This window comes from Coregonus clupeaformis, chromosome 20 (assembly GCF_020615455.1).
Source record: "Coregonus clupeaformis isolate EN_2021a chromosome 20, ASM2061545v1, whole genome shotgun sequence".
Taxonomy (NCBI): domain Eukaryota; kingdom Metazoa; phylum Chordata; class Actinopteri; order Salmoniformes; family Salmonidae; genus Coregonus; species Coregonus clupeaformis.
In genome coordinates, this window is record NC_059211.1 from 64,466,141 (window position 1) to 64,489,712 (window position 23,572).

Sequence of the window (23,572 nt, forward strand, 5' to 3'; positions counted from 1 at the left end):
CCAATAAATATCAAGGTTCTTATTCTGGTGACATGATCATCGACGCTTAGCTGCCATTTGACAAATAAAGATAATCTCACTCTTTTGTCCATAATAATCTAATTGTAGGCTATACCCGCACTGTATCTGCGAGCTGTTGTCTAGCGCGCATGTGCCAATACCAGAATGGGGACACGCAATTCTTTTGGTGTGAAAACCATCAATAGAGTTGAAATTGTGATAACTCATTTAACTAGCATTGTTTTATATGGGGATTTAACCGCAAAATGTACTTTTATGCACACTGCATCATCACACACAAGTCAATTTGATGGAAACTCATCTCTGGTGGGAAAATGTGCATGTTGTTTTTATGCAGATGTTAGAATATTTGCATGAAAATCTTGTCGCCAATTGGACGGAAACCTAGTTTGTCACTATTGAAATGTATTAGCTAGCATTTCTCTCTGTGTATTTCTGTCTTGGGTCATCTTAAATTGGACAGTGACAGTCGTTTAGTCCATTCGACGTCAGGCTATAAAACGGTTTAATAGAAATGTGTCAAGTCAGCCAGCCATGGCAGTGTTACTATTGTCTAATTGCTGTCTGATTGCTGACCTAAAGCATTGTGTTGTTTGTCTGTTTCAGGTTACGCCCATGTAAAATGGAGGATAGCTTTGATTGCGACTGCGGTGAGCTTGAGCCACCCGATTGTTGAGGGGGAGACTACTCTGTAAAGATTAAAAGGCAAGACACCATTTTGGATCAGCGGTGGTTTCAACAGGAAGAAGAAGATTTGAGGAAAATAAAAATAAAAGATTTTACAATTGTAGTGCTTTTTGGCACAATTAGAATCAATGCAGCTACACAGGATGGGTCTATCACTGAATGTATCTGCACTGTGAGGATGCGACGAGATGCTGTTGTAGTTTTTGAATTGGCCTCTGAGTTCATTCCATTACTGCTGGCTGTCAAACACTAAACTTCTAAAAACGGTTTAATAACCGGAGAAGCTATAAGAAAAAAAACGATTTGAAAAAGGAATTCAAATTAGGGGGAAAAACTGGCTCCATTTGTCAGACAAACATGACTTTCTACTCTGGTTGTGAGTCAGAGAGCGGTGTGGTTCTGTGAGGGTTAGACGGGGGGAAACAGTAGTCTTCTGTGTAAGGGTTATATCACCCACATTCACATTTTCACAATATAACACACCAGTTAAGAAATCTATAGATTATTATCAGTCAGTTCATCCATTTTGTATTGAACAATCCCAAAGTCAATAGAAACTTAGTCAAAAGTCCACACCAAATCCAAAATGGCGGAGAAGTTTGAGTCTCTGATGAACATCCATGGGTTTGACCTGGGCCCACGCTACATGGACCTGAAGCCTCTGGGCTACGGAGGGAACGGCCTGGTGTTCTCGGCCGTCGACACGGACTGCGACAAACGTGTGGCGGTGAAGAAGATCATCCTGACGGACCCTCAGAGCGTCAAACACGCCCTGAGGGAGATCAAGATCATCAGGAGGCTGGACCACGACAACACCGTCAAGGTAACACAGGAAATGCAGTAACGAACCATAAAATACCTTTATTGGCCACTCGTATGGAAATGTAATGTTGTTAGGACAGCAGTACAATGGGTCAGTTCCTAACACTGCAGACAGTGGGGGAATTCCCCGGCTCAAGTCACACTGCAACACCAAACTCTGCAGTCATATGACTTGGCCTAAGTAGAACACTACAAGTCACTTCCAAGTGTTGGACTACCTCACACTAATTAGTGCTAAAGCACTTGAGTCATGTACACAGTCAAGAACATACAGACAACGTACAGGTGTATCTGATCATACGAGTTCATATTAACATATTAACTCCTTCCCTCTCCCAGGTGTTTGAGACGCTAGGGCCCAGCGTTCGCCACCTAACAGATAATAGTATTCTCTCCTTCCCTCTCCCAGGTGTTTGAGACGCTAGGGCCCAGCGTTCGCCACCTAACAGATAATAGTATTCTCTCCTTCCCTCTCCCAGGTGTTTGAGACGCTAGGGCCCAGCGGTCGCCACCTAACAGATAATAGTATTCTCTCCTTCCCTCTCCCAGGTGTTTGAGACGCTAGGGCCCAGCGGTCGCCACCTAACAGATAATAATATTCTCTTCTTCCCTCTCCCAGGTGTTTGAGACGCTAGGGCCCAGCGGTCTCCACCTAACAGATAATAATATTCTCTCCTTCCCTCTCCCAGGTGTTTGAGACGCTAGGGCCCAGCGGTCGCCACCTAACAGAGGACATAGTCTCTCTGACAGAGGTGAACTCTGTGTATATCGTCCAGGAGTACATGGAGACAGACCTGTGTCAGCTCCTGGAGAGGGGTCTTCTCTCTGAGGACCACGCCAGGCTCTTCCTGTACCAGCTGCTGAGAGGCCTCAAGTACATCCACTCTGCCAACGTACTGCACCGAGACCTGAAGCCTGCCAACCTGTTCGTCAACACAGAGGACCTGGTGCTGAAGATAGGGGACTTTGGACTGGCCCGGATCATGGACCCTCACTACTCACACAAGGTAAGAGGCTAACAGTCATAACCGTCTGTAATAACCATGTGATGCCTACCTAGCGTTCAGGCTTTATTGCCCAGAAACCAACTGGGCTACTCCCTTGGGTGACGCTATCAGCCTATCACACCACACTGCACCACAGGAAGTAAACAAGGAGGGATGGTAGTTCCTGAAGTCGCGCCTCCGTTTCCCTTCTCAGAGGAAACGCTTCCGCTGAGAAAAGGGCCCTGGGAACCAATATTTCCGTTGAGGGGGAAGGAGGCCGCATCCACATCCTGCCCCGGTGCTGGGGACAAAGAGTGTAGACTGCTGTTGACCAGACTGTGGGCAGCTTGAGTTGTGACAGACTGCTGTTGACCAGACTGTGTGTTGTGACACGCGTTGACCAGACTGTGGGTTGTGACAGACTGCTGTTGACCAGACTGGTTGGACAGACTGCGTTGACCAGCTGTGGTTGTGAAACGCTGTGACCAGACTGTGTGTTGTGACAGACTGCGTTGACCAGAGAGCCTTGACCAGACTGTGGTGTGACAGACTGCTGTTGAGGGTTGTGAAGACTGCTGTTGACCAGACGTGGGACAGACTCTGACCAGACGTGGTGACAGATGCTTTGACCAGACTGTGGGTTGTGACAGACTGCTGTTGACCAGACTGTGGGTTGTGACAGAGTCTAGGCTGTTGTTGACCAGACTGTGTTGTGGTGAAGAAGTCTATTCTGTAGTTTAGTTAGTGGAAGGCTTTCTTTAGCTTGGCTGGTGTCTCTGTCTCTATCTCGTCAGGCAGCACAGTGTTATTGAGGAGTCATCAAAGTCAATGCTGTCCTATTTATAACCCTTCTTATGTTCATTTTCAAGCTGGTTAACCTTCAACCTATATGTTGTGATCCAGTCTGGTGTTCAAACTTCAGAGAGATGGAGATTAGGCTAACCTAGTTGGATGAGGGGAAGAGATAGAGATTAGGCTAACCTAGTTGGATGAGGGGAAGAGAGATGGAGATTAGGCTAACCTAGTTGGATGAGGGGAAGAGAGATATGGAGATTAGGCTAACCTAGTTGGATGAGGGGAAGAGAGATATGGAGATTAGGCTAACCTAGTTGGATGAGGGGAAGAGAGATGGAGATTAGGCTAACCTAGTTGGATGAGGGGAAGAGAGATATGGAGATTAGGCTAACCTAGTTGGATGAGGGGAAGAGAGATGGAGATTAGGCTAACCTAGTTGGATGAGGGGAAGAGAGATATGGAGATTAGGCTAACCTAGTTGGATGAGGGGAAGAGAGATGGAGATTAGGCTAACCTAGTTGGATGAGGGGAAGAGAGATATGGAGATTAGGCTAACCTAGTTGGATGAGGGGAAGAGATATGGAGATTAGGCTAACCTAGTTGGATGAGGGGAAGAGGGAGATGGAGATTAGGCTAACCTAGTTGGATGAGGGGAAGAGATATGGAGATTAGGCTAACCTAGTTGGATGAGGGGAAGAGGGATATGGAGATTAGGCTAACCTAGTTGGATGAGGGGAAGAGATAGAGATTAGGCTAACCTAGTTGGATGAGGGGAAGAGAGATGGAGATTAGGCTAACCTAGTTGGATGAGGGGAAGAGAGATATGGAGATTAGGCTAACCTAGTTGGATGAGGGGAAGAGATATGGAGATTAGGCTAACCTAGTTGGATGAGGGGAAGAGAGAGATGGAGATTAGGCTAACCTAGTTGGATGAGGGGTAGAGAGATGGAGATTAGGCTAACCTAGTTGGATGAGGGGAAGAGAGAGATGGAGATTAGGCTAACCTAGTTGGATGAGGGGAAGAGAGAGATGGAGAGGAGGCTAACCTAGTTGGATGAGGGGAAGAGAGAGATGGAGAGGAGGCTAACCTAGTTGGATGAGGGGAAGAGAGAGATGGAGATTAGGCTAACCTAGTTGGATGAGGGGAAGAGATATGGAGATTAGGCTAACCTAGTTGGATGAGGGGAAGAGGGAGATGGAGATTAGGCTAACCTAGTTGGATGAGGGGAAGAGAGATGGAGATTAGGCTAACCTAGTTGGATGAGGGGAAGAGGGATATGGAGATTAGGCTAACCTAGTTGGATGAGGGGAAGAGAGATGGAGATTAGGCTAACCTAGTTGGATGAGGGGAAGAGAGATGGAGATTAGGCTAACCTAGTTGGATGAGGGGAAGAGGGATATGGAGATTAGGCTAACCTAGTTGGATGAGGGGGAAGAGAGATGGAGATTAGGCTAACCTAGTTGGATGAGGGGGAGAGAGAGATGGAGATTAGGCTAACCTAGTTGGATGAGGGGAAGAGAGAGATGGAGATTAGGCTAACCTAGTTGGATGAGGGGAAGAGAGAGATGGAGATTAGGCTAACCTAGTTGGATGAGGGGAAGAGAGAGATGGAGAGTAGGCTAACCTAGTTGGATGAGGGGAAGAGGGAGATGGAGAGTAGGCTAACCTAGTTGGATGAGGGGAAGAGAGAGATGGAGATTAGGCTAACCTAGTTGGATGAGGGGAAGAGAGAGATGGAGATTAGGCTAACCTAGTTGGATGAGGGGAAGAGAGAGATGGAGAGGAGGCTAACCTAGTTGGATGAGGGGAAGAGAGAGATGGAGAGGAGGCTAACCTAGTTGGATGAGGGGAAGAGAGAGATGGAGATTAGGCTAACCTAGTTGGATGAGGGGAAGAAAGAGATGGAGATTAGGCTAACCTAGTTGGATGAGGGGAAGAGGGATATGGAGATTAGGCTAACCTAGTTGGATGAGGGGAAGAGAGAGATGGAGATTAGGCTAACCTAGTTGGATGAGGGGAAGAGAGATGGAGATTAGGCTAACCTAGTTGGATGAGGGGAAGAGAGATGGAGATTAGGCTAACCTAGTTGGATGAGGGGAAGAGAGATGGAGATTAGGCTAACCTAGTTGGATGAGGGGAAGAGAGAGATGGAGATTAGGCTAACCTAGTTGGATGAGGGGAAGAGAGATGGAGATTAGGCTAACCTAGTTGGATGAGGGGAAGAGAGAGATGGAGATTAGGCTAACCTAGTTGGATGAGGGGAAGAAAGAGATGGAGATTAGGCTAACCTAGTTGGATGAGGGGAAGAGGGATATGGAGATTAGGCTAACCTAGTTGGATGAGGGGAAGAGGGATATGGAGATTAGGCTAACCTAGTTGGATGAGGGGAAGAGGGAGATGGAGATTAGGCTAACCTAGTTGGATGAGGGGAAGAGAGAGATGGAGATTAGGCTAACCTAGTTGGATGAGGGGAAGAGGGAGATGGAGATTAGGCTAACCTAGTTGGATGAGGGGAAGAGGGAGATGGAGATTAGGCTAACCTAGTTGGATGAGGGGGAGAGAGAGATGGAGATTAGGCTAACCTAGTTGGATGAGGGGAAGAGAGAGATGGAGATTAGGCTAACCTAGTTGGATGAGGGGAAGAGAGATGGAGATTAGGCTAACCTAGTTGGATGAGGGGAAGAGGGATATGGAGATTAGGCTAACCTAGTTGGATGAGGGGAAGAGAGAGATGGAGATTAGGCTAACCTAGTTGGATGAGGGGAAGAGATATGGAGATTAGGCTAACCTAGTTGGATGAGGGGAAGAGGGATATGGAGATTAGGCTAACCTAGTTGGATGAGGGGAAGAGAGAGATGGAGATTAGGCTAACCTAGTTGGATGAGGGGAAGAGGGATATGGAGATTAGGCTAACCTAGTTGGATGAGGGGAAGAGAGAGATGGAAGGGTATAGCGGGCTGGTATAGGAAAGGAGAGCAGAGGAGGAGAGAGCTGAGGGGAAGAAAGGAGAGCAGTGGAGGAGAGAGCTGAGGGGAAGAAAGGAGAGCTGAGGGGAAGAAAGGAGAGCTGAGGGGAAGAAAGGAGAGCAGAGGAGGAGAGAGCTGAGGGGAAGAAAGGAGAGCAGAGGAGGAGAGAGCTGAGGGGAAGAAAGGAGAGCTGAGGGGAAGAAAGGAGAGCAGAGAGGAGAGAGAGCAGAGGAGTGGAGCAGTCACCAGGCAGCTACAGGTGTCTTAGATTAGTCATCACCAGGGCTAGTCTGGTGTGGGACTCAGCCCTCTGTCTATCTGGCACTGCACTGCACAGCACAGGACACACTCAGGACCTTTTACAGCTAGCTAGGCCTCACACTTTCTCTCTCTCACACACACACACACACTGCTCAGCCCCAAGACAGAGTTTTACAGCTGGACCACAGCTTCACACACTGCTCAGCCCCAAGCCAGAGTCTTTTACACACACTCAGTCCAACAGCAGCTGGTTTTAGTGGCTCATATCATATCGCAGATCAAGTGTTGACTCGCCACTCTCCAATGACACATCGCTGAACACACACACGCTCTCCTTTTGAATAGCAATCGTGCTGGGGACACGGCAGGAAACAGGCATTTCCACTGCAGTGTGTGTGTGCCGCAATTGCCTATTTGACTTTCAAGAGAGATTTTCTCACGATCTTCAGTCTCTGTAGCCAGCCACCCCTACATATTCCTCTCCCCCTCCCCTCCTCCCCCTCCCCTCCCCTCCCCTCCTCCCCCTCCTAGCCCCTATAGCAGCTCTGCTCTGTTCTACTGTGGGTTTTTCCTATAAAGCAGGTTTTGTATTGATGAAATGGAGGCAAGGGAAGGGCCTATTGAAAAGACCCTCTGCTGATGTCAGCTCTTTTGTGTTTCTGTTTGACTGCAGTAGCTCAAGTGTGTGTGTGTGTGTGTGTGTGTGTGTGGACACGCTTCTCTCTGCAGAGAATCACGGCCATTTGGTGCCACATTCCATGTACCATCCAGAGAGCCTAGATAGACACTCTCACACACAGCCTGAGTGGACGGGGGAACAACCACTGGATTCCCGTGCCCCTGCCTGCCCAAGCTGCCCTGCTGTTGGGGTAGCTGGCTGGCGCTGCCTCTGTCGCTGTCTCTACCTCTCTACCTGCATGCATGCTGTTTGTACAGCTCAGTCTCTGTCTAAATAAAGAACCAGCCCATTTGCAGCAACTAACCTTGGTCTCTGTCTCTTTGGAACACTGCCAAGAACTTGCACACATCTATAGGTCTAAATGTGTAGATATTCTATAGTGTCTATAGATGCAATGTATATCCTTAGCTAGGCCTACTCCATTTCCTGTGCATGTGTTGTACATGACCAGCGATGGGCCCTGCCTGGCTTAGTATGGGCAGGATTTGTCTCTGGTTGGGTTTAGGTGATTGGGTTCTTATGGAGATTACACTGTCCATTTCTCAGACTTCCTTTAGGCTCTGTTGTATCCTCAGAATGTGTCCCATTTTTTCCCCCTGTGTTAGAAATCGTAATGAACTTTGCTAGAGGATTGAGTGGTTGCGTGTGTATGTTGAGTGGTGGGTTAGAGCCTGTTGTGTGCTGAGTTTCTCAGAGCCTCCTCAGCCTGCGTCTGTGGGACCCACAGCAGTCAAACACCCAGTGGCCCGCAACCAAAAATGTCTGGAATTCACATGCAAGCAGGAATCAAGCCTCCTGTGCATATCCTTCTCCCTCCCAGCCAGTCTGTGGGAGCCTTTCTCCAAGGCTAGAGCTGCTCTCAAGCTGCTAGCTTAGCATCATTTAATGTTGTAGAGCATGAACCTGCAGGATCGGGTCACCGCTTTGATGTTAGCGGAGAACGACAGGGTGTTGTCCAGGGTCACGCCAAGGTTCTTTGCACTCTGGGAGGAGGACACAATGGAGTTGTCAACTGTGATGGTGAGATCATGGAGCGGGCAGTCCTTCCCCGGGAGGAAGAGCAGCTCAGTCTTGCCGAGGTTCAGTTTGAGGTGGTGATCCGACATCCACACTGATATGTCTGCCAGAGGCTAAGCATTTAGCTTAGCGTGCCCGTTGACTGACGAGAAGCATGGGTTGGCAAAAGCATAGCGTTTGCGTCCGTTAGCTTAGCATTAGCAATAGCATCCCTTCGGCTTAGCACAGTGAGCATGGAAGGGACTCAGCCGGCTGTAGACCACAGTTAGCTTAGCAGTTAGCTTAGCAGTTAGCTTAGCAGCTAGCTTAGCTTAAGTGTGCCCTTCAGCAAAGTAGGGCAAGGGGCATGTCTGTGTAGACTAGCATTAGCTGAGTGATATGACATCTGCTCAGTGAAGCAACTTGACCTCCTATTTACAAGATGCAATCCAACCCTGAAGATTTCTTCATGCAAAATGGCCTTGACATAGTATAACTGGCATATAATAATATGCCAGTTAGCAGACGCTTTTATCCAAAGTGACTTACAGTCATGTGCGCATACATTTTTACGTATGGGTGGTCCCGGGGATCGAACCCACTACCCTGGCGTTACAAGCGCCGTGCTCTACCAGCTGAGCTACAGAGGACCACCCATACATACTGAGGGTTTGTTTATAGGAATATAAATGTTTTATTGAACCCAGTTTTGTTGTAGGAAGTTAGACAAAATGTAGACAATAACGTGACAATCTTTTACATGTGAGCAACAAGTGGTTTTGGGGTATGTTATTCTTAACCAAGCTAAGTTAGGCATTTTCCAAACAAGTCCTATTCATCTAAAAACCTCAAAAGACGTGTCATTGTGAATGAGCAATATATTCCCCTAAAAACCTCAAAAGGCCTGTGTGTCAGAGAGAGAGAGAATAAATTACCACCACCACACATGCTTCCTGCTGTAGCTCGGATCACTCCACCCCTGCTCCCATGACACACATTCTCACGTTGACCCAATTACCCAGCTGTAGCAACCCGCTCGCTCCAAGGTTCACAAGGCTTTAAAACGGCAGGGAAAAATGCACTTGACGTGTGTATTCTCGTTTTTAAGCAGAGTAACGGCGCTAACAGATCTAACAGTCGCTCTAATGAACACGTTTTATTTTTTACCCACAGAGCCATGCCTAACGCATATCTCGTGGGGGGATTAAAGCTGTGTGTGTGTGTGTGTGTGTGTGTGTATAAAGCCATGCAGTGCCAGTCAGTGAGCTTAGCTAGCTTCATGTGTTTCTCTGATCTGAGGAAATCTAGCTACTAATCCTCTGTGTCACCAGGTTCTCTCAGACAACCCTATAGTACTCTACACCCTGCTGCCTTCCTCTCCACCCTCCCTTCCTCTCTCCCTTCCTCTTAGCTCCCCTCTTAGCTCCCCTCTCCTCCACCCTCTCTTCCTCCCTCTCCCACCCACCCTCCCTCTCCTCCCCCACCCACTCCCTCTCCCTCTTTCTCTTGAATGGAAGTCCCACTAGTCTGCTAGTAAGAACAGCACACCGCTTAGTCTGTGACCACAGTGAGTGGAAACTGGGTTTCTTTCTCTCTAACGTCACACTGGGCTAGATAACACTGCCTCTCTGACTGTTGCAAACCTGGGGCTTTGGTCTGGCCTGAAGAAATGACTTACTGCGACACTCCGGCTGTCAGACGTGTGTGCGTGACGTGTATGAATTCTCCTGGTTGAAGTTAGGCAAAGCACTAGCTAGAATGTTCACTTGTTGTGTATCCTCCCCAGTAGGTAGTCTAGTAATCTGCTGTGGATTCTCAGAACCTCTGTCATATCCTGGACTACTTATGCAACATAATGGCTAGGCTGGTTGTTGCTAAACCTCTCTGTTGTCTGACTGCTGGGAACTGCATGTTTGGTGTTTCCCCATTGTGATACTGGATTGACTGATTTCATGACATTCTGCTGATTGACTGGCTAACTGACTGACTGCTCTTTCAGTTGCTTAAAAGCTGCTGATGCCAGAGAGTCACCTGGCCCTGGTTACGTGTGTTTCTTAGAATATCCACCAGCTTTTATTGACTAGATAATTATCCCCGTCTCTACATCTAGATCATTCTGTCATTCAACCCTAGATCATTTTCAGTTGGCCCACATGTCTCTTAGCCGCTAGCTGAGCCCTGTTGTGAGCTGAAGACATTACTGTCTAGTGTCTGACTATCCTACCTGAGCTAATCCATTGAGTTATTGGTGTGTCCATAATAAAGGATGACGTGGTTACAGGCTGGTGATCATTACACTGTAGAGGGTCAGCACAACCTGTGTGTCAGAATAGTATGATGATATTCTGACTGACATACACAGGTTGGTGTGTGTGTGTGTGTGTGTGTGTAGAATAACGTAGGGCAGGAATATGAGCCTTTCTAGCGTCAGAGACCGAAACAGCCAGCTCACCACTCTGACGTAGCAGGGAACCAAACAGAAGCAAATGGAACCCAACGGGGAGGGAAGTACCTGAATTTGTCCAATACAAACTGGTTTTCGTTGCAAAACGTTTTCCATTTGGAGTAAACGGTTTCCATTGCCCAGGTCAGAGGGTGTTTTACCCCTGTTATTTACAGTTGAAGTCGGAAGTTTTACATACAGTCGTGGTCAAAAGTTTTGAGAATGACACAAGTATTGGTCTTCACAAAGTTCGCTGCTTCAGTGTTATGAGAGATTTTTGTCAGATGTTACTATGGTATACTGAAGTATAATTACAAGCATTCCATACGTGTCAAAGGCTTTTATTGACAATTACATTAAGTTTATGCAAAGAGTCAATATTTGCAGTGTTGACCCTTCTTTTTCAAGACCTCTGCAATCCGCCCTGGCATGCTGTCAATTAACTTCTGGGCCACATCCTGACTGATGGCAGCCCATTCTTGCATAATCAACGCTTGGAGTTTGTCCGAATTTGTGGGTTTTTGTTTGTCCACCCGCCTCTTGAGGATTGACCACAAGTTCTCAATGGGATTAAGGTCTGGGGAGTTTCCTGGCCATGGACCCAAAATGTCGATGTTTTGTTCCCCGAGCCACTTAGTTATCACTTTTGCCTTATGGCAAGGTGCTCCATCATGCTGGAAAAGGCATTTATATCTCCTGAGTGGCGCAGTGGTCTAAGGCACTGCATTGCAGTGCTAGCTGTGCCACTAGAGATTCTGGTTCGAATCCAGGCTCTGTCATAGCCGGCCGCGACCGGGAGACCCATGGGGCGCCGCACAATTGGTCCAGGGTAGGGGAGGGAATGGCCGGCAGGGATGTAGCTCGGTTGGTAGAGCATGGCATTTGCAACGCCAGGGTTGTGGGTTCGATTCCCACGGGGGGCCAGTATAAAAAAATAATGTATGCACTAACTGTAAGTCGCTCTGGATAAGAGCGTCTGCTAAATGACTAAAATGTAAATGTAATTGGTCGTCACCAAACTGTTCTTGGATTGTTGGGAGAAGTTGCTCTCAGAGGATGTGTTGGTACCATTCTTTATTCATGGCTGTGTTCTTAGGCAAAATTGTGAGTGAGCCCACTCCCTTGGCTGAGAAGCAACCCTACACATGAATGGTCTCAGGATGGTTTACTGTTGGCATGACACAGGACTGATGGTAGTGCTCACCTTGTCTTCTCCGGACAAGGTTTTTTCCGGATGCCCCAAACAATCGGAAAGAGGATTCATCAGAGAAAATGACTTTACCCCAGTCCTCAGCAGTCCAATCCATGTACCTTTTGCAGAATATCAGTCTGTCCCTGATGTTTTTCCTGGAGAGAAGTGGCTTCTTTGCTGCCCTTCTTGACACCAGGCCATCCTCCAAAAGTCTTCGCCTCACTGTGCGTGCAGATGCACTCACACCTGCCTGCTGCCATTCCTGAGCAAGCTCTGCACTGGTGGTGCCCTGATCCCACAGCTGAATCAACTTTAGGAGACGGTCATGGCGCTTGCTGGACTTTCTTGGGCGCCCTGACGCCTTCTTCACAACAATTGAACCTCTCTCCTTGAAGTTCTTGATGATCCGATAAATGGTTGATTTAGGTGCAATCTTACTAGCAGCAATATCCTTGCCTGTGAAGCCCTTTTTGTGCAAAGCAATGATGACGGCACATGTTTCCTTGCAGGTAACCATGGTTAACAGAGAGGAAGAACAATGATTTCAAGCACCACCCTCCTTTTAAAGCTTCCAGTCTGTTATTCTAACTCAATCAGCATGACCGAGTGATCTCCAGCCTTGTCCTCGTCAACACTCTCACCTGTGTTAACGAGAGAATCACTGACATGATGGCAGCTGGTCCTTTTGTGGCAGAGCAGAAATGCAGTGTTCATCTGATCACTCTTCATGACATTCTGAAGTATATGCAAATTGCCATCATCAAAACTGAGGCAGCAGACTGTGAAAATTAGTATTTGTGTCATTCTCAACTTTTGACCACGACTATATATATATATATATATATATATATATATATATATATATAGTACCAGTCAAAAGTTAGGACACGCCTACTCTTTCTAGGGTTTTTCTTTATTTGTACTATTTAATACACGGTAGAATAATAGTGAAGACATCAAAACTATGAAATAACACATTGAATCATGTAGTAACCAAAAAAAGTTTTAAATAAATAAAAAATATATTTGAGATTCTTCAAAGTAGCCACCCTTTGCCTTGATGACTGCTTTGCATACGCTTGGCATTCTCTCAACCAGCTTCACCTGGAATGCTTTTCCAAAAGTATTGAAGGAGTTCCCACATATGCTGAGCACTTGTTAGCTGCATTTCCTTCACTCTGCCGTCCGACTCATCACAAACCATCTCAATTTGGTTGAGGTCGGGGGATTGTGGAGGCCAGGTCATCTGATGCAGCACTCCATCACTCTCCTTCTAGGTCAAATAGCCCTTACACAGCTTGGAGGTGTGTTGGGTCATTGTCCTGTTGAAAAACAAATGATAGTCCCACTAAGCCCAAACCAGAAGGGATGGTGTATCGCTGCAGAATGCTGTGGTAGCCATGCTGGTTAAGTGTGCCTTGAATTCTAAATAAATCAGACAGTGTCACCAGCAAAGCAGCTCCACACCATAACACCTCCTCCTCCATGCTTTACGGTGGGAACTACACATGCGGAGATCATCCGTTCACCTACACCGCGTCTCACAAAGACACAACGGTTGGAACCAAAAATCTCTAATTTGGACTCCAGACCAAAGGACATATTTCCACCGGTCTAATGTCCATTGTTTGTGTTTCTTGGCCCAAGCAGGCCTCGTCTTCTTATTGGTGTCCTTCACTAGTGGTTTCTTTGCAGCAATTTGACCATGAAGGCCTGATTCAGTTGATGTTGAGGTGTGTCTGTTACTTGAACTCTGTGAAGCATTTATTTGTGCTGCAATTTCTGAGGCTGGTAACTCTGATGAACTTATCCTCTGCAGCAGAGTTAACTCTGGGTCTTCCATTCCTGTCGCGGTCATCATGAGAGCCAGTTTCATCATAGCGCTTGATGGTTTTTGCAGCTGCACTTTAAGAAACTTCAAAGTTCTTGAAATTTTCCGGATTGACTGATGGACTTTCTCTTTGTTTATTTGAGTTGTTCTTGCCATAATATGGACTTGTTATTTTACCAAATAGGGCTATCTTCTGTATACCCCCCCTACCCTTGAATGAGTAGGTGTGTCCAAACTTTTGACTGGTACTGTGTGTGTGTGTGTGTGTGTGTGTGTACACAAACACACACACACTTGTTTTTCTTTCCTCATGGGGACCTAAAATTTGATTTAAATTCAAAATCCTATTTTCCCTAACGCCTAACCCCTAAACTTAAAATAGCCTTTGTCCTCATGGGGACGTGGGAAATGTCCCCACGATGGAGAATTTTACGTGTGTTTCTGTCCTAGTTTTACCGTCCTTGTTGGGACTTTTGAGGATGGAAGAACAAGACAGAGCAGTGTTTGGTGCCTTTTGTGTTGCGGGGCCTGAGGGCAGACTGGCAGACAGCGTATTGTTGCTGACTCTACTGTCCCAGAAGTGCAGACTGGTGTGAGAGCGAGGCGGGGGGATTATCCTGCTTTCTGTGGCTGCTGACTGGGCCTGCATGTCTCATCCTCTCTCTCTCTCTCCCTTTCATCCCTCTCTCTGTATTTATCTCTCCCTTTTCATCTGTCCATTTATGTCTGTGGCCAGGGCCAGGCTGTAGTGGCCAGGGCCAGGCTGTAGTGGCCAGGGCCAGGCTGTAGTGGCCAGGGCCAGGCTGTAGTGGCCAGGGCCAGGCTGTAGTGGCCAGGGCCAGGCTGTAGTGGCCAGGGCCAGGCTGTAGTGGCCAGGGCCAGGCTGTGTGGCCAGGGCCAGGCTGTAGTGGCCAGGGGCCGGCTGTAGGCCGGCCAGGCTGTAGTGGCCAGGCCAGGCTGTAGTGGCAGGCCAGGCTGTAGTGGCCAGGGCCAGGCTGTAGTGGCCAGGGCCAGGCTGGTGGCCAGGGCCAGGCTGTAGTGGCCAGGGCCAGGCTGTGGTGGCCAGGGCCAGGCTGTAGTGGCCAGGGCCAGGCTTAGTGGCCAGGGCCAGGCTGTGGTGGCCAGGGCCAGGCTGTAGTGGCCAGGGCCAGGCTGGTGGCCAGGGCCAGGCTGTAGTGGCCAGGGCCAGGCTGTAGTGGCCAGGGCCAGGCTGTAGTGGCCAGGGCCAGGCTGTAGTGGCCAGGGCCAGGCTGTGGTGGCCAGGGCCAGGCTGTTGTTGTTGTAGGACTAAGAGGTGTGATTGAGCTCTGGCACAAACGTGTGTCATCACTGGGGTAATTGCAGGCAGGTCTAATGTGACGGGGCCTGAGCAGAGCTCTGGTAGCTTTGATCTACCAGGGTGGATGACTGGTCGTTGGGTAACAGAAAGAAACAGCTACAGTGCAAATGGAACCCTATTCCATTTATAGTGCACTACTGTTGACCAGGGCCCATGTAGGGAGGAGGGTGCCATTGGGGCCAAGCAGCTTGTTCTGTTGATACAGCTTTGATGAGTCTGCTTCTGAACCATTTAAGAGATCGTTAGCTAAATGCATTTAACAGATCAATGGTACTTTGAAGTCAATACAAGCCTGGACACACACGCACACTGCAGGACAGTAGGAGGACAACTGTTTAATTAACTGAAATAAACTAGTACGCTATGGGTCTGTGTTTTAGGCGTATCTAATAAGAGCTGATAAACCAGTTCCAGTCACATTCTGTTTATTCATTGAGGAAGTCATTCTGAACAGAGAGAGAGGTTGAGTCATTCTGAACAGAGAGAGAGAGAGGTTGAGTCATTCTGAACAGAGAGAGAGGTTGAGTCATTCTGAACAGAGAGAGAGGTCCTATGAATTCAGGTTTATCAGGCTCTTGATCCCATTCAACTCCTCTACCTTTCTGCTGTTCACCTGCATCTTCTTCTTCCTGATTCCGTCAGTGGATACAGCATTGGAGCTATACACTTCGTTTAGTGTGCACTACTCAATAAAGACTTGTTAGCCCAACTCACCCTCCCTCTTTCTCTCTCTCTCTCCCTCCCTCTCCAGGGTCATCTTTCTGAGGGCTTGGTGACTAAATGGTACCGGTCTCCTCGCCTGCTGCTCTCTCCTAACAACTACACCAAGGCCATCGACATGTGGGCCGCCGGATGCATCTTCGCTGAGATGCTCACCGGGAAAACACTCTTCGCAGGTCAGTCACGCGCACTCTCATACTGGTGACCCGTGAGGCAGGTGACTGTGCCACTGAACTGTGGGGCAGAAATATAGGTCACAGGATTCATGGCACGTGTGTTCTGGCAGAGCTAACACACACACACACCTCACGCTCTCTGATTCACATAGCGTAACTGATATGGGGCAGGCAGTTTAAGTGGTGCCACAGGGTTTGGATATGGAGCTGCTAGTCTATATCAGTGTATTTAACTTGGGGAGGGGTGTAACTTTGAAAGTTAGCTAGCTAACTGAGGTAACATTGGGAGTTGGCTAGCTAACTGAGGTAACATTGGGAGTTGGCTAGCTAACTGAGGTAACATTGGGAGTTGGCTAGCTAACTGAGGTAACCCGGAGAGTTGGCTAGCTAACTGAGGTAACCCGGAGAGTTGGCTAGCTAACTGAGGTAACCCGGAGAGTTGGCTAGCTAACTGAGGTAACCCGGAGAGTTGGCTAGCTAACTGAGGTAACCCGGAGAGTTGGCTAGCTAACTGAGGTAACCCGGAGAGTTGGCTAGCTAACTGAGATAACATTGGGAGTTGGCTAGCTAACTGACTGAATCTTGTGCTTAATGACCAGACTGAGAGGAATCAGGTCCTGTTTTTAGAGTCTTTGGTATCACTCACTCGACTGGGGATCGAACCCCCAACCTTTCAATCTCAGGGTGGATACTAACCACAAGGCCACTGAGTTGGGTGATCCGACAGTTGGGTGTAAATGAACCCTGTGTTATCCTGTAATAACCTGTGTTTTTAACCCTGTCTGAACCTGTGTTCTGCAGGAGCCCACGAGCTTGAGCAGATGCAGCTGATCCTGGAGTCCATCCCTGTGCTGAGAGAAGAGGACAGACAGGAGTTACACAGTGTTATCCCCGTCTTCATACACAGTGACATGTCCCAGCCACACAACCCGCTGGACAAGCTACTGCCTGACGTCAGCCCACAGGGTGAGTCTAGACACACACTCGCACTTATGTAGACAAATACACAGTGACGTACACACACACACACACACACACACTGAACAAACTGCTGCCTGACATCATACCACCAGGTGAACACACATATAGGGTGGCGCAGCGGTCTAAGGCACTGCATCTCAGTGCTTGAGGCGTCACTACAGAACCCCTGGTTCGATTCCAGGCTGTATCACAACCGGCCGTGATTGGGAGTCCCATCGGGCGGCGCACAATTGGCCCAGCGTCGTCCGGGTTTGGCCGGTGTAGGCCGTCATTGTAAATAAGAATTTGTTCTTAACTGACTTGCCTAGTTAAATAAAGGAAAAATAAACAAACTAACACACTTCTATTCTATACCGTATTGTAAAACCCCATACATGCCACTCTGTACCATGGTAAATACTAATCTTCCCTTCCAGCCCTGGACTTCCTGCAAAAGATCCTGACCTTTAACCCCATGGACCGTCTGACAGCAGAAGAGGCCCTAGCCCACCCCTACATGTCCGACTACTCCTTCCCCCTGGACGAACCCATCTCCCTGCACCCCTTCCACATAGAGGACGAGGTGGATGATATCTTACTGATGGACCAGGGCCACAGCCATACCTGGGACAGGTACATAGAGACATACTGTAGTATACAGACACTTCCACCTGGGCTCCATAGCTAGCTAGTTATAGAAGAGGCTTTCTTTACTGTGGATGTCAAACTCAGGGGTTTGTGCTTGGCTTGTCTAACTCTGTCTCTCCCCCCATCAGGTACCGTGACAGCCAGCTTTCAGAAGGGGACTGGCACCTCCACACCCACAGCACTCTGGACACTGACGAGGTGCAGGTGGACCCTCGGGCTCTGTCTGACCAAACTGATGAGGAGGAGGTCCAGGTATGGAGAGAGACACACACACACACACACACACACACTCCTTCCTCTAGTCACCACCCTAACCCCTGTCCCTCCTACCCCTCCAGGTGGACCCTCGTAAGTATGCAGACGGAGACAGGGAGTTCCTGGACGATCCATCCTACGGCTACTCCTCCCTCTTCACTCCCGATCGCTCGTGGCCCGACCCCGATGACGAACACCTCGACCTTCACCACGAGAACAAGTACTGTGACCTGGAGTGTTCCCACACCTGCAACTACAAGGCTGTGTCTCCGTCCTACCTGGACAACCTGATCTGGAGGGACAGCGAGGTCAACCACTACTACGAGCCCAAGCTCATCATAGACCTGTCCAACTGGAAGGAGCAACAGAGTAAAGAGAAACAGGCTGCAGGCAGAGACAAGGAGCACAAAGCCCAGAAGAGCAAGTGTGAGAAGAACGGCCTGGTGAAGGCTCAGATGTTTCTACAGGTAGAGAAGAGCCAGGGCCCGGTGGAGAAGGACTCCCAGCAGGAGAAGAACCAGACCCAGGCTACTCAACAGAACCAAGGCTTTGACTTTGACTCCTTCATCGCCGGCACCATCAAACTGAGCCTGCAAACCGAGCCCAGCGAGGTGGGACTCCTGAGCGAGGTGGGACTCCTGAGCGAGGTTGGAGTGAGCCTCCTGAGCGAGGTGGGCCTCCTGAACGAGCTCAACTCGTCTGTGTCCCAGCTGGAGGCTCCGCGGTCAGGCTCCATGTCCAAATCCATCAGCCAGGAGAAGGAGGAGAAGTGTCTGGTGAACTTTGCTCAGGTCAGCAGCACCGTGGGGACCACTGGGTCTGGGGCGCGTCCCGCTCACCCCTGGGAGAGCTTCGGAGGTGGGGAGAGGGTGGAGGAGGTGAGAGGTGGGGGTCTGATGGACGAGGCGGGGCGCTGGGATGTTGGGAAAGAGGAGCAGCACCAGAAGGACAGCTCCTACACCAGCTACCTGGACAGACTGTTCAGCAGGAAGGACGAGGGGGGTGGGGAGAGTGCTGCTAGCGCCGCCGACACCCCAGAACCTGAGCCCTCGGAGGTGGGAGGGGAGAGGGAACGGGACGAGGGGGGCTTCCTGGCGCGGAACGGAGAAATCATGTTTAACATGCAGCTGGACTCTCTGGCGCTGCCGGGGTTCGACGCTACGACCGACCTGCCGCTCAAATCCATCCAGGCCTCCCTCGCTCCCTCCACTGTCAAATGCTCGCCTCAGATCGCCCACACAACCTACAGCAGCTTCTTCAAGCATCTGAATTAAAAACACATGATACAATACCATGCTCCTCACAGTGCAAGATCTCTAGGCTGGTTCTGTTCTGTTGTCCTTGTATTTTATTTCATTATGATAGTAATGTTATTTTACTTGAATCATTTCATACCTTATCGTATGGTTCCTTTTTAAAAAATACACTTTTTTTTTTTTTTTTTTGTAGGAGTTTTGAAGGTAAAATAGACTGGGTTGAAAGTTGCTAAAAGATCAAACTTCAGAGTTGGTACCTCTGGGTCACTGGGCCCTACCTGAGTTGATCTCCTGAATTATCCCTCAGCATCCACAAACTGGCAGCATTTACACTGCACACTGAGTACTGTAGACTAAAGGAGAGGAAAGGAGGAGTGGGGAAGAGGGAGATGGAGAATTGGATAGGAGGTATAGAGGGATATGAAAAGTGGTGCTATGTTAGCAGAACAGCCTGTTCATCCTGCAGCCTTCCCCTGAGGGAGGTCATCACTGATCTAGACCTGGTTGGATAAGTGAAAGGAAGGTTTGCACCCTATTACTTCAACCGATCTAACCTTCTCAGATCAGTGATGTGGTCAACGAAGGAAGAGATGTGTAGAGATCCCATCTTTGTATCAGTGCCATTAGTGTATGTGACAACATGGGCAGTGCCATTGAGGTTAGCTCCATTTTAAAGTAGTACATTTTCTTTTGATGTTTGAAAAGAGTGTAACGGTAATATTGGTGACTTACCGCCACATGCAATGCTGGACTCTTGAACCAAATCTTTATTTTGGCCACTAGATGGCGGTCATATAGCTTAAAGCCATTTACAAACTAGGCAAACCAATTTGAAGAAGACAATGCTCTGATCATCGGCTAATCGCTCCCAACCCATAGGAATCCCCACCCAGTTGAATACTTTAAAATGGTGGAAGCCCTCAATGTCCATGCAAAAAAACAGGTTATTTCCAAGTAATGATCTCTATACATCTCCATGGGAAGGATACATATCTTAGCAGGGCCAATGTGAGAAGATGGAGGGCATTGTATACTGAAGGAGAGAGGTGTATTGTGGGAGACGTAGTCTTACGAACGTCGCCATCGCTGTAGGCCTTTTCACTATTATTTTTACCAAGTGTTTAACTTATTTCTGTATCATTTCTCAAAAGAGGCTTCCTTAAACCCCCTCATTTCATACTGTAGTTTATTTGACACATGATGCCAGCAGCGAAGCATTATATGTGGACCTTTTTTGTAAATGTGTTATCTACCTCAAGGTAACAGCAGCGAGAGACACTCGAAGCTGCACTAGTGCTTTACACACACACACACTGCATTGACATAGTGACCTTCTCTTCTGATTGACAGTCGTGTTTCCATCATTATTTATTTCTAGCAGATATTTATTTGAACGGGACAACGTGTTTATTTCAATGTAACTGTCCTGGACACCAAGGCGTTGGACGAGGGGGAGGGAGAGAGATGGAAGGACATCCATTTTCATTTTGTCACTATGTTGAGTATGTGGCTCATTTAGTTATGGTAGGATGCAAGTTAATAATTAATCTGTTTTAAGTTATAGAAGCTTTCCATTTTCAATCATTTGTCATAATATTTTATTTATAGGTGCATTCTGTTTTTTTGGGGGGGAACTGCTTCATGAGAAGCGCCTAAAAGTCTTAATTTTTTTAAAAATCTAAATGTAAATTGTTAAAATCGTGTGCATGGAAGAAACAGGAGGTACATTAAAACAAAGTTAATGGTGTACGTCATTACATTTTATTTTAAATGTACGTTTTTATTACATATTTTATTTTCCAAGCAAGCATGATACGATTAGGGTATGAAGGTGTAGCATGTACATTGTTTTGCCTTTAAAAGCTGCCTCTCCATTCTTTTGTAATCATCGGTTCCCCTGTTCTACGAAATATCTAATTAATAAACATGGCCAGCAAAGAGTTGGACTGTATTTTTTCTTTCTCCCTTTTTAGAATGGTTTCAAATCCTATTGTTTCAAAGACAACTGTTGAAAAAGCGCTATGGACAAACACATTATCTTCATGCAACCTCTTCCTCTCCTCCCTCCCCTGTGTGTAAAGTGCGGACTGCAGTTCCCGATTGCAGTGTCCAGTTTTACAATGTCCCAGTAGACGGGTTTTATTACACTGCAGAGCAACTGAACCACCATGTAGATCTAGGGGGTGTCCCAAATGGTACCCTATTCCCTATATAGTGCACTACTTTGGACCAGAACCCTATGGGTCAAAAGTAGTGCGCTATATAGGGAATAGGGTGCCATTTGAGATGCACATTGGCCCTGATCTACACTACCAGATACCAGCGCTGTACCCAGCCCAACACCTCACTAGGATTGGGTTACGATATCACTGTTGCTATGCTTGTGATTATGACTGTGGTTCCAACACCCATTCCCACTTGGCCTAACAGTTCCAGAACACTGGCATCGTAATGGCCGTTCCTCTTCGTTGTTATAGTAACAACTCATCATAAGTCTACATATGAATGGTTTATGGGTGCTAGCCTGCTAGGCAGAGCCATATATATATATATATATATATATATATATAACTGCCTCCTGTTTGTCTGTTCTTATGCAGTAGTTTAGCCAGACAGCCTGAGAGTTTAGGTCTGACCCGTTTCACTTCCAGGGTTGTAAATTAAATGTCCCGAATTGGCTGTCATTTACAGTGGGTTCTGAACTTGACACCCTTGAAAAAGATGACTTAAGGATGACTTTTTGACCCTCTAACTTTCTCACTCATTATTCACGATTCGTTCAGGATTATATCTCATTTACATAAGTATTAACATCCCTGAGTCAATACGTTGTAGAAGCACCTTTACCAGCGATTACAGCTGTGAGTCTTTCTGGGTAAGTCTTAAGACCTTTCCACACTTGGATTGTGCAACATTTGACCAATTTTTATTATTTTCAAAAATTCTTCAAGCGCTGTCAAATTGGTTGTTGATCATTGCTAGACAACCATTTTTAAGGTCTTGCTATAGATTTTCAAGTAGATTTAAGTCTCTAAACTGTAACTCGGCCACTCAGGAACATTCCCTGTCTTTTTGGTAAGCAAGATTTGGACTTGTGTTTTAGGTTATTGTCCTGCTGATAGGTGAATTCATCTCCCAGTGTCTGGTGGAAAGCAGACTGAACCAGGTTTTCCTCTAGTCTCCCAGTGTCTGGTGGAAAGCAGACTGAACCAGGTTTTCCTCTAGTCTCCCAGTGTCGGGTGGAAAGCAGACTGAACCAGGGGTTTCCTCTAGTCTCCCAGCATCTGGTGGAAATACAGACTGAACCAGGCTTCCCTTAAGTCTCCCAGTGTCTGGTGGAAAGCAGACTGAACCAGGTTTTCCTCTAGTCTCCCAGTGTCTGGTGGAAAGCAGACTGAACCAGGTTTTCCTCTAGTCTCCCAGTGTCTGGTGGAAAGCAGACTGAACCAGGTTTTCCTCTAGTCTCCCAGTGTCTGGTGGAAAGCAGACTGAACCAGGTTTTCCTCTAGTCTCCCAGTGTCTGGTGGAAAGCAGACTGAACCAGGTTTTCCTCTAGTCTCCCAGTGTCTGGTGGAAAGCAGACTGAACCAGGTTTTCCTCTAGTCTCCCAGTGTCTGGTGGAAAGCAGACTGAACCAGGTTTTCCTCTAGTCTCCCAGTGTCTGGTGGAAAGCAGACTGAACCAGGTTTTCCTCTAGTCTCCCAGTGTCTGGTGGAAAGCAGACTGAACCAGGTTTTCCTCTAGTCTCCCAGTGTCTGGTGGAAAGCAGACTGAACCAGGTTTTCCTCTAGTCTCCCAGTGTCTGGTGGAAAGCAGACTGAACCAGGTTTTCCTCTAGTCTCCCAGTGTCTGGTGGAAAGCAGACTGAACCAGGTTTTCCTCTAGTCTCCCAGTGTCTGGTGGAAAGCAGACTGAACCAGGTTTTCCTCTAGTCTCCCAGTGTCTGGTGGAAAGCAGACTGAACCAGGTTTTCCTCTAGTCTCCCAGTGTCTGGTGGAAAGCAGACTGAACCAGGCTTTCCTCTAGTCTCCCAGTGTCTGGTGGAAAGCAGACTGAACCAGGTTTTCCTCTAGGAGTTTTGCCTGGGTTTAGCTCCATTCTGTTTGTTTCATCCTGAAAAACTGCCTAGTCCTTACAAGCATACCCATAACATGATGCAGCCACCACTATGCTTGAAAATATGGAGAGTGGTACTCAGGAATGTGTTGTATTGGATTTGTATTCAAGACAAAAATATTAATTGCTTTGCCACATTTTGCAGTGTTACTTTAGTGCCTTGTGTTGCAAACCAGGATGCATGTTTTTGGAATATTTTTATTGACCCGTCTCAGGTGAAGGGCTGGAGTTGCACTATTAATGTCTGGGATTCAGAGATGGTAAGCTGATCCTAGGTCAACTCTAATCAGAGTATGAGAGACAGACATTCACCAGCTGTGTCTATGACCTCTTCAATGACCACTGCACACAGAATTATAGATCGATACGTCATTGCTTACACACCTTTAGCCAACTTCTCCCTCGAGACAGCTCCATGCTCC

The 23,572-nt window shown here is 47.7% G+C and overlaps 1 protein-coding gene across 3 annotated transcripts in view; it reads left to right on the forward strand.

Annotated features, from left to right (window-relative positions):
* LOC123481454 (mitogen-activated protein kinase 6-like) overlaps nt 1-20,974 on the forward strand; it is a 36,088-nt gene extending 15,114 nt beyond the window's left edge. For all 3 annotated transcript variants that reach the window (XM_045205721.1, XM_045205722.1, XM_045205720.1), the window contains exons 2-8: nt 628-1,531; nt 2,220-2,537; nt 15,771-15,915; nt 16,717-16,881; nt 17,313-17,508; nt 17,652-17,775; nt 17,862-20,974. In XM_045205721.1, the coding sequence (XP_045061656.1) occupies nt 1,295-1,531; nt 2,220-2,537; nt 15,771-15,915; nt 16,717-16,881; nt 17,313-17,508; nt 17,652-17,775; nt 17,862-19,052 (2,376 nt within the window). In that variant the 5' untranslated portion in view covers nt 628-1,294 and the 3' untranslated portion in view covers nt 19,053-20,974. The remainder of the gene's footprint in view (nt 1-627; nt 1,532-2,219; nt 2,538-15,770; nt 15,916-16,716; nt 16,882-17,312; nt 17,509-17,651; nt 17,776-17,861) is intronic.
* Nucleotides 20,975-23,572: the final 2,598 nt, after the last annotated feature.